Here is a 13,984-nt window from a genome sequence, read left to right on the forward strand (position 1 = left end):
GAAGACTTCTTCTGGATCTTGTCATCAGGTATAACCTGTGCCTCTGTTTTTTCCGATGAAACGCTAGGCGTTTGGGATTTATCATCAGTCGGTAGGAACGTAGACTTATCCTTCTGCTCCGGACTTACCGTAATATCTTTTTCGTCTAGTTTTACAGAAACATCGCTTGGCGTTTTCGATTCTTTGTCAGATGCTGGCGACGGTGTTTGGTCTTTATGCATTTCATCGCCCGGTGTATCTTTCTCATGTATCTTTTCGGGAATTGTAGGGTCATCAGTTTTTACTCCGCTAGTAAGCTCCAAAGCTTTCTCATCGGAGATTTTGTCTACCGGCGCATGTTTATCGTCTAATTTGTTCGAAGTCAAGCTAGGTGAGCGTGACTTATCAGCTGTTTCATCCATAGTTGGCGTCGACACCTTATCTTTCTGTAGCTCAACAGGAGCAGCATCTTCTTGATCTAATTTCCCAAAGGTAATACTGGGTGATCGAAATTTATCAGTTTCTGGAGATGGAGATTTTTCCTTCGGTAATTCACCAGAGAGGATATCTTCTTCCTTCTGTTTGTCCGAGGGGACGCCAGGTGATTCAAGTACGTCTATTGATTTTCCGCTCGTTGGAGATGGAGATTTCTGTTTCTCTAACTTCTCGGAAGTAACGTGTTCGGCATCTGGCTTCTGTGGAGCAATACTAGGCAAGGTGGATATCACCATTTTTTCATCAACTGTGGGAGATAAGGGTTTTTCTTTCTGTTCTGTTTCTGCTTCGGGCGTGTCCTGTAGTTCCAACTCATCGGGAGCGACGCTGAACGACTTGAGTTCATCAGCTGCCTTTTCAGATATCGGTGACTTGTCCTTTGGTGCCTCAACAGTAGAATCTTTTACTTCCAATTTTTCACAGACGGTACTAGGTTTCGCAGTTGGAGATTTGTCTTCACGATCTTTCTCAGCCAACGTATCCGTTGTTTCTTTTTCTACTGTTTCCGGATACATCTCACCCGGCGATTTCTCGAAGATTGTGCTGGCTGGAGATATTTCTTCTGAATGGGTTGGCTCAGGTGATTTCAGTCCAGGAATCTCCGTCGGCTTTTCAGGAGTAATTTTTTCGGCTATTTTATCTGAAATTTCTTCCGTTAACTTTTCTGAAATCTTTTGCGGATGCTCCGCCAATTTTTCTACTGGTTTTTCTTCTTCTTCAAGTTTCTCTGGAATCTTTTCGCACGGCTGCTCAGACACTTTTTCAATTGATTTCGCGGTAACTTCTTCCTTCAGCTGTTCTGGAATCTTTTCGATCGGCTGCTCAGGTGACTTTTCTGTGATTTTTTCTGGAACTGCTTCCTTCGGTTTTTCAGAAACCTCCGCCGTTAATTTTTCTAGTCCTGCATCCTGCAGTTTTTCCATACCCTCCGATTGCTTGGTGGGTTTCCCTGATGGTTTCTCTAGAACAGTTTCCCTCAGCTGTTCTGTAATTTTCTCGATTGGCTGATCAGTCAATTTTTCTGTTACTTTTTCTGGAGTTACTTCCTGCAGCTTTTCTGTAACCTCTTCTTTTGGTTTTTCTGTTACTTCATCCTTCGGTTTTTCTTCGACTTTCTCCAACGGTTCAGTGAATTTCGCTGCTGGCTTTTCCAAAACGCTTTCCTTCAGTTCCTCCGGAAGCTTATCCGTTAATTGTTCGGAAGTTGTTTCGGTTGACTTAACCGGAATGGTCTCGGTTGGTTTTGTAAGAATCTCCTCGGTAATCTGTCCTGGAACTTCGGACTGTGGCTTCTCGCAAACCTCCGCCGGTAGTTTTTTAGGAATTTTTTCTGTTATCTTTTCGGAAAGTTTTTCAGTTGCTTTATCTGGGATTGCTTCTGCCGGCTTTTTCGGAATCTCATCCGTTTGCTTTTCCATAATTTCATCCTTCAATTTGTCTGTAAGTAGATCTTCAACATTTTCTGTTGTTTTATTCACAATTGTATCTGCCAAATTTTCGGAAGCTTCTTGTATTAGTTTCTCTGGAATTTTTTCTGTCAGCTGTTCAGAAAATTCTTCATCTGATTTCGCTGGAAGTATTTGCGCTTCCTTAATCAGAGAGTCTTTTGTTGGACTTTCGGGTACTTGTTGTTTCAACTTATCCGTCGGTGGTTCGAGAATTTTGTCCGTCAATTTCTCCATCAGTTCATCCGTTAACTTAAGCGGAGCTTCTTGTGTTGGTTTCTCCAAAATTTTTTCTGTTGGCTTCTCAGAAATTTTTTCCGAAGGTAAAGAGGCTTTTTCCTCGTGCACCTTTTGCGTAGCTTCAGTCGGTGATTTGGCAGTTGTATCTTCAGAAACGGCTGGTTTCATTTCTTTAGCGACGGATTTTTCAAGACTATCTTCAGGAGTTACCTTATCATCTTTTAATTCTGACACAGACTTTTCGGAAATGCTATCCTTTTCTGGTGAGCTTTTCCCAGAAAACAAAGAATCTTTTTCCAGTTGCAATGAGTCTGTGTTCGGAGTTGACTTTGTGGAAATATCTCTCAAAGAATCTTCTGGAGTAACAGATTTTACAAATGTGATGCTGCCCGTTGGGCAAAGCTCTGTTTCGTCACCACCGTCCTCGCTGCTGGCAGTAACAACCATTCGCCGTACAGTGCTAGATTCCTTGTCATCTTCGTCATCTTCCACATCTTTCGATTCTACTCCCGAACTTTTTCCCACCTTTTCGGGCTTCTGCGTTGATTCAGGAAGTGATTCTGATTTTCCTAAATCCATTGGTTCAACCTTTTCATTCTCTTGTGCACTCGATGTTACATCGAGAGGTTTCTTCACGAGTTCTGTAGGTTTCGAGTCAATATCCTTTGGTTTCAAGATCTCAGAATCCAGGAAATCTTCTGTAATTGATCGCGTCGTCCTAGCAATATGCTGGGGTTCTTCGTCACTAATGTCAGCATCTCTCGCTCTGTCATCTAAGGGTTTCGGTTTTATCAATTTGTCTTCTAATCTATGCTCCGCGTCCAATGGTTGCTTCACTGGAGCTTGCGGAATTTCTTGCTCAATTATATTAAAACAGCTGCTATCCACAAACTTTGTATCAGCAGCGTCGATTGGAGAATGTGTTTGTTTTTCGGAAGCCTCGCCCAGTTGCTTCAGATCTACAATTTCACTTGTGTCAAGTATTTTAACACCTGCCATCTCAGGAACAATCTCTTTGTCCTTTAATCCGTCTGTCTTCTCCGAGACTTCCCGAGTATTTTTCGTTACATCAACAGGAGTTTCACTTTCATCTTTTACACTATGTTGACTGATGGTTTTTTGGATATCTGCAGGTTCGGGGGTCGTCCTGTCTACGAGCTCAATTTTTTCACCGACTGGTGAGATGTGGTCTTTTGCATCATTAGCGTCAACGTCAGATTTTTGTTCTCCAATCAGCTTCTTGGAGTCTGGAGTAATTTCTGATATCGCATTCTCGATATCTTTGCCCTTAGGGGTACTCAATTCCTTTTTTAGGTCGTCCGTAAGCTCAATTTTATATCCCTTATCATTTTCGGGGGATCTAATTTTATCGTCTTTGACGTGTGTCTCCTCTTCTTTTAACGGTTCCTTCACCTCGCCTTTCAGATCAACGATTTGTTTATCAGTAATCGTTTTTAAGGCATGATCGTCTGTCTTGATTTCATGTAAAATATCACTAGTCTTAGGTTCAGGTTTATCCAATTTTTCAGACGGACTCTTGGTGTCGTAAATTTTGTCCGACACATCCGCGATAATGTGTTCAACGTCATCAAGAGTTTTTTTTGCGTCCTTCAGCTCTTCGGGAACAGAACTCGTGATAACCGTTGGCTTCTCTTTGGCCTCGTCAAGGTATTTTTCCGTGGTTATCGAAATTTCTGAGGCAATTAGTGAAGTGACATTAGACACACTGTCATCGTCTGCTTCATCGCTAACATCTTTTAATTTGCTCTCTGCAAAACTGACTTTCTCATCAGGGGTGTCTGGGCGAGTTTTGTCATCCTTAACACCAGGAATCAATTGAGTTTTGGACTTGACAGGAGATTCCGGGGCTTTATGAGTGACTTCATCAGAAACAGGAGTCTCTTTTAAATCCACCGGCTTCTCTTTGGTTTCTTCAACGAACTTTTCAGCTGCTTCAACAACTTCATCTAAATTATCTTCAACGGCTTCCAACACTTCATCGTTTTGTTTGAAATCAGATATTCCATGGAACGTCGTTGCAGTAGTCGTTGTGATATCGTGAACTTTGTATTCCTGTTCTACAGCTTCAAAATCATCGCCTGAATCTTTTGTTGTGTCATCAGTTACTTCCGTTTTCGAAGCTGGTAAGAATTCTTTGGAAGAATCCTTCTTTCCAGTAACGTGTTCTTCATGTGACAGTCTTCGCTCTTCGTGTAGGAAATTGATCACTACATCCTTGGAAGGAATATTTACGAAATCGTCGAACAGTTTACCTTCATCTAAGTCTTTTTCATCGAAAAACGGTGCATCCTTCTCTTTTGAGGTTTCTGGTGGACTCGAAACTTCTTCTAGAGTTTTTGCTTGATCTGCCTTTGGCAATACTTCTTTTACTTCTGGAGGAGTTATATGTTTCGGACTCAATTTTTCATCTGTTATCTCCGGCTTTTCAGCCCCGATTACATGTTCGTTTTTACTATCAACTGTAACTGGCGCTTTTTCAGAGGGCTCCCTATCGTATTCGTCGTAGATCGGCCTGACCTGTTTGATAAATTCCTCTTCAACAATTTCGTAGACTGATTCTCTGGATATTTTTCTTTTAATGATTATCTCTTCTATGATTTCAATGATAACTCGTTTAGGAACAACTTTTTTGATTGCAATTTCTTCTATTATTTGTACAGTTATCTTTTTACCTTTCATTATGTATTCGGTTATAATATATTCTTCGATTTCAACTCGTTTTACCGAGGATATCATCAGATCGTCGGAGTCCTGACCTTTGAGAATTTCAATATCTTCTACCACACTTTCTGGAGGAATACCTTTATTTATAATAATCTCTTCAATAATGTATATCACATGCTCTCTCGAGACTCTCTTTACAATCACAATATATTCAATGATTTCTATAGTTATTTTTTTACCCTTTTTAATCACTTCATCAACGATATCGTAAACATCAGCCTTACTGCTGATGAACTCTTCAATATCCTTCGGTATTCCAGGAACCTTAGAAACATCGCTGACAGCATCTTCCAATTCTTTGTCGTAAATTTTATCACTAGTAAATTTTGGTGATGTTGGGGCTGTATCCGGTGTCACCATTACAAGTTCGGCTTGTGCCGGTGATAATTTCTGCTCAAACAATATCTCGGGATGTTCAACTTCGTCGTCTTCAGCTTCATGAATGCCCTCTTCGGACACATCTCGCTTTGCCACTTTCTTTGTGCATACTTCTTCTATTCCAGCCTCCATTACGTCAATTTTCCCTTCATGCTCCTTTGGAGACTCTTTCGGAGTGACTACTTTCTTATCTTTCGTATCATCCATCAGCTGTGAGCACAAATCGTGCACATCTTCACCAATAGGATGTTTATCGTTGATCGGTGAGGTCAAGTCGACCTTGGTATCTTTGACCATTTTCACGAACGGCTCTTCCTCCACTTCCATTCCACCGGCTCTCTCGTAATCTGGCAGAGGTCTGGCAATTCCACCTTCCAGCATTTCCTCGATCTCTTCCTGAGGAGGAAGTTCCTCTGTAACTCCCACTTTTTTCGGCATAATTATGTCTTCGATCATCGGCTTAAGGTCAGCAGATTTTTCAGGCTTTGTCGGAGTGATTTCTTCAGATTTTATAGCTTTTGGACTAACCGTTTCGAAAAGAGCTTGCTCCGACAAAAAGTTGTCCTCTTTCAGCACCTCAGCGACCTTCTTTACTATTTCAATCACGTCTTTCGGCTTATCGTCGATTACAATGCCGGCCGTGCCAGCCAACACTTCGCCCACATCTCGGACCGCTTCCTTAAGATCTCTCACAGGGCCCTCGTATTCTTCGGAAGCATCTCCGTCATCGTCAGCATCCTCATCATCCCTTGGGATTTCGAATTTCACTCTTTCCGGCTCTTTAGAGTCCGCAGCGACAACGTCATCAACGAGTGGTTTGATTCCCTCTAATTTTTCTACTACTCCCGTCAGCGTGCTCTTGACCGAGTCTTTTGGACTTATTGGCTGTACTTCATCGATGATTTGTTCTGCGATTTTCTCCTCCAAAGATTCAAGAGAGTCTCTCAGGCTATCTTTAACCGTGACGAATTTTTTGGACGCTTCCTCTAACAGTGCTTCTACCTCTTTAGTATCTTCGGCAAGATCTTCACCGACGACATCATCTTTCACCGACGGTTGCTTCTTCGCCAAACTATCAATTCCTGCATCCAATACCGGAGCGATATCTTTCTGGATATCACTGAGCAATGTCTCTGCATGCAGAGACGTTTTGACGCCCTCTACGCCAGCTGGAATATCAGTCTCTATTCCAGGTGCCGTGTCTATTTTACTTTCTCTTATCTCCTGCTGTAAAAATGACGCCGTCTCTTTTATGGCAGCAACTTTAATGTCAGCCGGAGCCTGTGGTTTTGCCTTCTCGAAAGTGTCGTGAGGCTCGATCTTTCCAACCTTGGCAAAAACTTTCCCCATGTCAATTTCTTGCACGGCCTCAGTCCTTTCTTGAGGTTTCGTCTCCTTCGGGGAACTCGACTTTGACGATTTCTCATCAGTCTCCTTCTCCGTATCTTTCTTGGACTTTCCAGTCAGCTTGTCCATACCCTTTTCAAACTTGTCGGCAACCTTGCCGAAGAAACTGAACATTCCTTTTTGTTCTTTTATCGGAGGTGTAGGGGGCTCTTTAGCCTCCGGAGTTTGGGGTACCTTTTCGTCCTTAGCTTTGTCGAATTCTTCCATGTCGTAAAGTTTCGGATCAACCTCTTCATGTACGGGAAGATCGGCAACTTCATCCGGTGTTTTAACAATGTCTCTCTGAACAGCAGGTATCGTTTCACGAATGAGAAAACTTTTCATCATTACGCTTGGCACGGGAGGTGGAACTGCAGGTACCTTCTCCTTGACTAGCTCAACTTCTTTCTCTTTAACTTCTTCCTTTACGTGTTTCTCGTCAACGTCTTCTTTTATCTCATCCAATGGAATCCGTTCATCTTCCGGCAACGTCGGAGCTGTCGTCGTTCCTCCGGATTCCAAAGTGGAAACGCGATCCTGGGATTCTTCAAGTTTTTCAGGCATCTGATCTTTCTGATCAGCTTCTGGTTTCAGGTCTGTGTCGGTAGTCTTCTTCTCCGATGAATCAAGCTTGTCTGGACTCAAGCTTGACGGCTCCTTCGTAACGTTTTCGCTGTCTTTTTTCCTAGAATCATCACGGTCGTCCGTTTTCTGGACTATGTCTGTCGCGGATGCAATAATGTCCTTGACCTGACCCTCAAGCTGGACTTTATGCACCGGCGACATATCCGCAGGTTTTTTCTTTTCCTCTTCATCCTGAAACAGTAGTTTCTTCTCCGGCTGCTCGTCTTTCTCCTTCTCCTCTGTCTCGTCTTTCTCCTTCGCTTCTTCCTCTTCGGGTAGGTCCATGCCCTTGGATACTCCATACTTGTTCACCTTCTCAGACTCGACTTCATCGAGGAAATGTTTCTGTTCTCCTTCGCCACTCAGAGCGGCAGAATCTTCTGTATAAATTTCCTCCTTTTCAACAATCAAGTACTCGTCCTCCTCGGTGAACTCCTGACTTTCCTTTCGGGAGTCCATTTTCTTGGGCACATCCTCTATCTCGGCAGTGACGTCTTCCTCCGTCACGTCATCTTCCTTCTTGTCAGTAGCCTCGGCGGTTATTTCATCATCACCCTCAAGCTGGTCCTCCTTGCGAGCGATTTCGTTTCTCTCCGCCTTGCTGAGCACAGCCTCGATCTCCTCGACAACTTCCCGCTCTTCTTTAAGGTCAGCGAGTACCTTACTTTCTATGGAATCGACGGAAATGTCATCAGACTTCTCGGTCAGACTCTTGTCGGCCAGTTTAATAACACTCTCAGGTTCGACTACCGGAGGCGTCGAAATGGCGGAAGAATCCGTCGTTCCCTTGTCACTCTTCGGTCGCCGGATAATCCCCTCTTTCTCCGACTTGACAGATGACGCCGGGATGCTTCGCGTTGATTTAGCGGGACTGCCAGGCAGTCGCTGCTTTATTGGACTCCCGGTTCGCGTTCGTCTGCTTATCGGTTTCCGCTCCGTTGATTTTGGTTTAGCAACGACCGACGGTGTCTTCGCACCGGTGGTTGCCGGCGCCGACGACAACGCGATGTTCTTAGATTCGACGACCTTGCGGTTCGTCGCGTCCTTCGCACTTTTTGCCGGCATCGCCGACACTGTTCTGGAAGTTGTTTTTGAAACAGTTCTGGTACTGGTCTTTGTGATTTCCGTCTTGGTCGCAGTGCCATTGACAATTTTTTTCGGAGTCGTTGGGGACGATTTGACGTCTTTCTTATCAATGGATGGCTTGAGTTTCTTCTCAGCTGCCGATTTAGCTGCCGTTTTGGTAACCGGTTCTACCTTAGTCTTAACAAGTGTTTTAGCTTCTTTAATATCCTTCTTTTTTGGCTCGGGTTTTGGTTTCGATTCTTTAGTAATTACAGTCTTTTCAGTTTCCGTTTTAACTACATCAGTCTTTTTCGTTTCACTGTCATGCTTATCTACCTTAATCACCTCCTTCTTTGCGCCGTCCTTTTTAACCTCCTTCAGATCCCTTTCTATCTTTCTACTCTCCGTTTTAATCGTTTCCTTCTCTATCTTCTTATTTTCTACAACCTTTTTAGCCTTCACGTCTACCTTAGCCGGCTGCTTTGTTGGAATGATTGGTGTCGAGGTGACGGCCGGCTTCGCAGTGGGTTCCTCAACCCCTTTAACAGTCTTTGGTTCAGAAGTTTCCTTCTTCTCCTTCCTATAGTCCGAAATTCTCTTAATATCCTTATCCTTATCCTTATCCTTATCCTTGTCTATACTTTTCTCAATTATCGACGTCTTCTGTCTGTTCGACTTCTCTTTGAGAGCAGCGAGCGAAGCCGAGGGCGATAAATTCTTGGCCGTGCAAATAGGCCGTTTCATAAACTCCAGATGCTTTAGCCGTTCCAATCCTTCGAATATTTTACTCTGCGGCGTGCTACCGGGGAACAATATTCTCGTTATTGTATCCTCAGGGTTAGCCGGCTGCCAGACTACCAGCGCACAGATTGAGACCAAATTTTGTATCGGAAACGTCAAGTTATTCGAGTCCTTTTTGTGGGATCCAGCGAACAGCTTAGAGTCTGAATTCTGCCACTTTGTAAGGAACTCCCTGACTTCTCGAGTGTCCTTGCTCGGGCTCAAAACATACATATCGAGGGTACCATGACCCACCTTATGGTAAAGATTGATGGGATCTAAGTCCCTGTAACAGGGATGAGCTCGCAGGTTGATGTGTCGAAGATTGACCATCATTTCCTGGCCAAGATCAGTCAGGTTCAATATCAACGGATCGACATCCTTGTCGCCGTCTGGAGAGTTTGCCTGTCGTCGTTCCTGAAATTTGATTCAAGTGTTTCATAAGTTTTTCCACAACAAGGGCTACGTTTTTCCCCCATTGCTAAACAGGTACTCACCACCAAATTGCAAAAGAAATGTCCAATCTGGGGGTAGACGTGCATTTCCTGTTTCTTCCGCAAGACGCTCGACATACCGCCGATGTTACTGTTGTTAACTCTGGTTAGAAGTACCGCGTCGAGGCGATCCAAGTGCCGGGCGAAGTCCCAGAAGCAGGCCTTCCGGGCGAAGCCACCGTCGACTAGCATATTGAACCCGTTTATTCCAAAGAGGGCAGCGTCACCCTGCCCGCCGGGGAATACGTAGAGAGTTGGGTGGCTGAACCGGATGTTACCGACGACATCCGACGGCTCCATCAGCTGATCCAACGTCTGGGCAATTAGATACTGTCCAACATAATTTGTGAAGCTTGATATTGCCGGAACCCCGGCGGTGAGAACGTCATCTGGATTTACTCGAACTCTGCATGACCTGCGGATCACGAGTAACGGTAAGTAATTTTCTCATCCGGGAAACTCGAAACTTCTTATTTTTTTTGCCGGGACCACCAACCTGGTGCAGGCTTCCTTCGACAGTCGTGAAGTCGTCCAGTCGCCGACACCCGCGCAATGTATGTCAACGGTGACGCTGTTCTCGTACGCGCGAAGAACCCGCTGTACCTCATGCTCGCCGAAGGCGTCCAAGAAGTCAGCCAGGCTGAAGGTTCCATCCTGAGTAAGGGGGATCGGTCGTTAAATAGTTGATGAGAAATCGGCGAATCGGTATCGCGAGTGTGCAACTATAAAATGTTCATATCACGTACCTGCAGTATCCAGGAACCGTTTCCGCTGAACGTATAGCCGGCGTGAATGATGTGTCTATGTTTGGTAAAGCTAGCGAGGAGGTTGCGGATACACTGAAGCAGTGTGTTCGTCTGCGGGTGTATCAGCACCTCCGTCACGAGGTTCTCCGTCGCGTACTGAATCAGTCGCTCACCTGAAACGGATCAAAGGTATTTTTCACCTCCGTGTAACAGGCCGATTGATAACACCGGCAGTTCAAGCCTACACTCTGATATTTCAAAGACCCGGAAAATAGTGAGGATTCGTGATGAAAAACTGAATTGAATGGGAGTCGACGTCAGAGGCGATGGAAGATTAAGTGGATTTCAAAGGGTAGCGACGTACCTACAGGTTCTTCGATCGAAAGGTCGGACGACTCGGCGGTAATCACGGATATCGTGTGTTACTATATAACTTGTACCTACTTCTGAAGAACCACGGTAAAATTCTTATTTCCTACTGAGTTTGCCTAACGTCCAGAACAAGGCTAAGAGTATTGATTGGAAATGATCGATAGTCGAATTGGGCTACGTTAGTACCAGCAATCATTACTTAGATATTGTTGGCTGGATATAAGCAAATACGTAGAATAATAGTAACAGTCAAACCTAGATAGGAGGAACGGAAATGTAAGCAAATGAGTCGTAAAATTTTACCCGATTGTACAGAATACGTGCATGATATCGTATACTTCAAATTGTAACCCACCCTCAAATATGTCGAATGTTGTACCTGTTTGCTGTGATTAATTTGTAGCTGCAGAAATAACCGGTATGCCGTTCCAAATCGATGTTATTGGTGACGAGTCGGTACGTTATCTAATAACTGCGATAAATTCTAATACTCGCTGTTCGGCGAGCGAGGATTCTCAACTGTGAGTCAATTTGACGGTCGGACAACTGTATAAGGAATTCCGTATTAAATGTATAATTAAACAAGTTATCCTCTTCATCCGCAAGAATTGAATGATCCAGACCCAGAAACCAATTAATAGAATTCTATATTTATAAAATTAAAGGGGCAGAATACGAAATATTGAGAAGAAAAATGCAGAAGGAACGATGATGAGAATGAAACTTGCTGACGGAGAGGAACGTGGCACATCGGGTGGATGAAACACCTACACGGTCCAATAACCAAGGCAGTACTGAACAATAATTGGCTATTAACCGAGGCTGCAGACGTTAAAGTATTATTATTAAACCGGTGATTCCTGGAGCTCATCAAGATTGATCATCGAACCGAGGTGCGAGCTCGAATCTGCAGACCGATCTACAGCTTATACCTGCTGCACTGTTCGATAGTCAAACGTTACAGTGGACGATTAATTAATTCGCACGAACACAAGCAGCAAAACTTCTCGCGCGTAATTATCACCGGCTATTGTGACAACTCCTTGTCCCGATAGGCCACGGGTCGTATCGCGATAAAACAGGGGGAATCCCCGCCATCGCTATTTCGCTGAATACTGTAATATACAAGGGATGAATGAAGCTTGCAGTTTCGCCGGAACCTCATTGTGCCGCCACACTTCCGATCCAGACGAGACTCGGAACTTCCTCAAACAAGTTCCCAGCTGTTTCCTATTCCTCGATCCCATCTCCGTTATTTCCGCGGAAGCTTTTACGGCTTCTGTGTTAAAGGATAACTTCGAACAGTCTGCGGAGATCGCAGACTCCGCCTCCTAAGTCTCTGTAATCTATCGCAATAAGTTGCGGCCGATTTTCTGCTTCGCGAAATTTATTCTCGCACACGTTTAAACGACGCTGTAAATCTGTCGTAAAATATCGGCTGGAGCAAGAGTATCGCGTCGTTAGCAACAGGCTTTAAAAGAACATTGTTTAATTATTCAGTATTCATGTCGGGTTTCCACCGTCACTGTATTTCTGTATTCGTACATTCGCAGAAGTTATTATTTCACTGTCGAAACAAGGTTCGTAATTTTCCACAAAATCGCGGAATCGCGACGACGAGAAATTCTTCGAAAAAATATATCACATTGGCAAAATATTTCAGCGGTTTTAAACATAAAAAGAACGAAGTGTTATTAGGAATACCGAAGAATCGCCCGAGTTGTGAAAGAGATAAACGTTGTGGTTGCAGACGAACGGATGCCGGGAATGCGTGAAAACGATACAGGGGAATAAAAGTGGGCTTCTGCAATAACCCGACGGCATAATGGGTGAAAAAATGTTTGCAACCTTGCGGGCGTATGGCGTCTGCAGCACGGCAGTTTATATTTTTCTGTTCTTCGAGGGATGGAGTGATTGTATTATGCGACATGCACATCGTACGTTTAACGTCGCCAGACGAGTGTCAATTGAGATGTGCAAATATGTGGCAATATTTGCTAATATGCGACAGGAATTCGTGTTTCTTTTTTCTAACGATCCTACACGATAATTTTCTTCCCAATTGAATTTCAATGACTCGAATAATATTACGAACGACGATGGATCGATGGCGTTCAGAAAACGTGATCCGGTCAACATCGTACAACCGTAAAATTACGTTAGACGAAAGTTCAGTATTGAGAGAAAAGAGAATCGGGGTAAAGTACGTTCGGCTACCGCATAGGTGGATTTTGTGAGTACGGAGGCTTTCGAGTTACCTGTAAATCTTTTTATCCCTTTGGTCCTTTGAAAGGTTGGGTATATGTTGTACGATGCATATTCCGGGGCGAGGCATGGCATGAGATTGAATTTAATATTGCATCAAGATTTCCCCAATGCTCAAGGCGTATAGATGTATGAGGTATGTACACAATTTCGAGGACGCGTAATATTATTGAGACGAATATACGAAAGGCCGCTGCGAAAGGGTTACACGTCATGTCGTATTGATCGACCCCCGGTTCAATGGGATTTATGAATAATAATTACCATGGGATGACATTGAAATTAGTAAACTAAAATTTTTGGAAATATAAAAATGCAGTTCAATTTTATCCGCATAATTTTATCAAAGTATTAGGGGTTCAACGTATTTGACAAAATTTTGTTATTCGAAATTCGTCACCTAATTCGAACGAAAATTAGAAAGTTTGGCTGCTAGTTTCAGCCTCGTTACCGTGGGAATAAAAACGATTGTTAAGTCGTTTCGACTTCTGCAGTCCGATCGAGATAAGGATTAACTTTAAAGATACTTCGAATAGATTGGCTATTGTTGAACGCCATTTAAGTATTCCACAATGTCCTTTTTTTCGTCCTACTTTCTTGTTCAATTCGTTTTTTTCTTTGTACTCCTTTTTTGTATTCTACGATTGCAAAACGTACGTCGCAAATTCAGCCAGTTGCCGTTTGCGAAATGTTGAACAGCGCGAATAGACGGATATACCTGGCTAATTATGACGCAACCCGCCGTTCTTTTCTTCCTCCGAATTGTTTCTTCTTCGTCCTTTTTCTCTTCACCTCTCTCGCTCTCTCTCTCTTTCTCTCTCTCTCTCTCTCTATTTCGCGCTAAGCCGGTGAATATGGAATGACTTCATTGTGTATTTTTAGTTCGCCTGGAAAGCGTCCGTCGTGTAGATGTAATATTCGTAAATTCATGAAATAATTACGGAGATACCGTGGCGTATTTCGCTCTCCT

General features: G+C 43.6%; 1 protein-coding gene across 2 annotated transcripts in view; it reads right to left on the bottom strand.

The window, feature by feature from the left end:
* LOC124185602 (microtubule-associated protein futsch) overlaps positions 1–13,984 on the bottom strand; it is a 67,635-nt gene that overhangs the window by 11,372 nt on the left and 42,279 nt on the right. Inside the window, exons 4-7 of one of the 2 annotated variants that reach the window (XM_046576505.1) lie at positions 10,378–10,550; positions 10,128–10,285; positions 9,635–10,046; positions 38–9,554 (exon numbers count right to left, since the gene is read on the bottom strand). In XM_046576505.1, coding sequence (XP_046432461.1) covers positions 38–9,554; positions 9,635–10,046; positions 10,128–10,285; positions 10,378–10,550 — 10,260 coding nt within the window. Of the gene's footprint in view, positions 1–36; positions 9,555–9,634; positions 10,047–10,127; positions 10,286–10,377; positions 10,551–13,984 lie in introns of both variants that reach the window. The other variant, XM_046576506.1, reaches the window with a different exon arrangement.

This window comes from Neodiprion fabricii, chromosome 6 (assembly GCF_021155785.1).
Source record: "Neodiprion fabricii isolate iyNeoFabr1 chromosome 6, iyNeoFabr1.1, whole genome shotgun sequence".
Taxonomy (NCBI): Eukaryota; Metazoa; Arthropoda; class Insecta; order Hymenoptera; family Diprionidae; genus Neodiprion; species Neodiprion fabricii.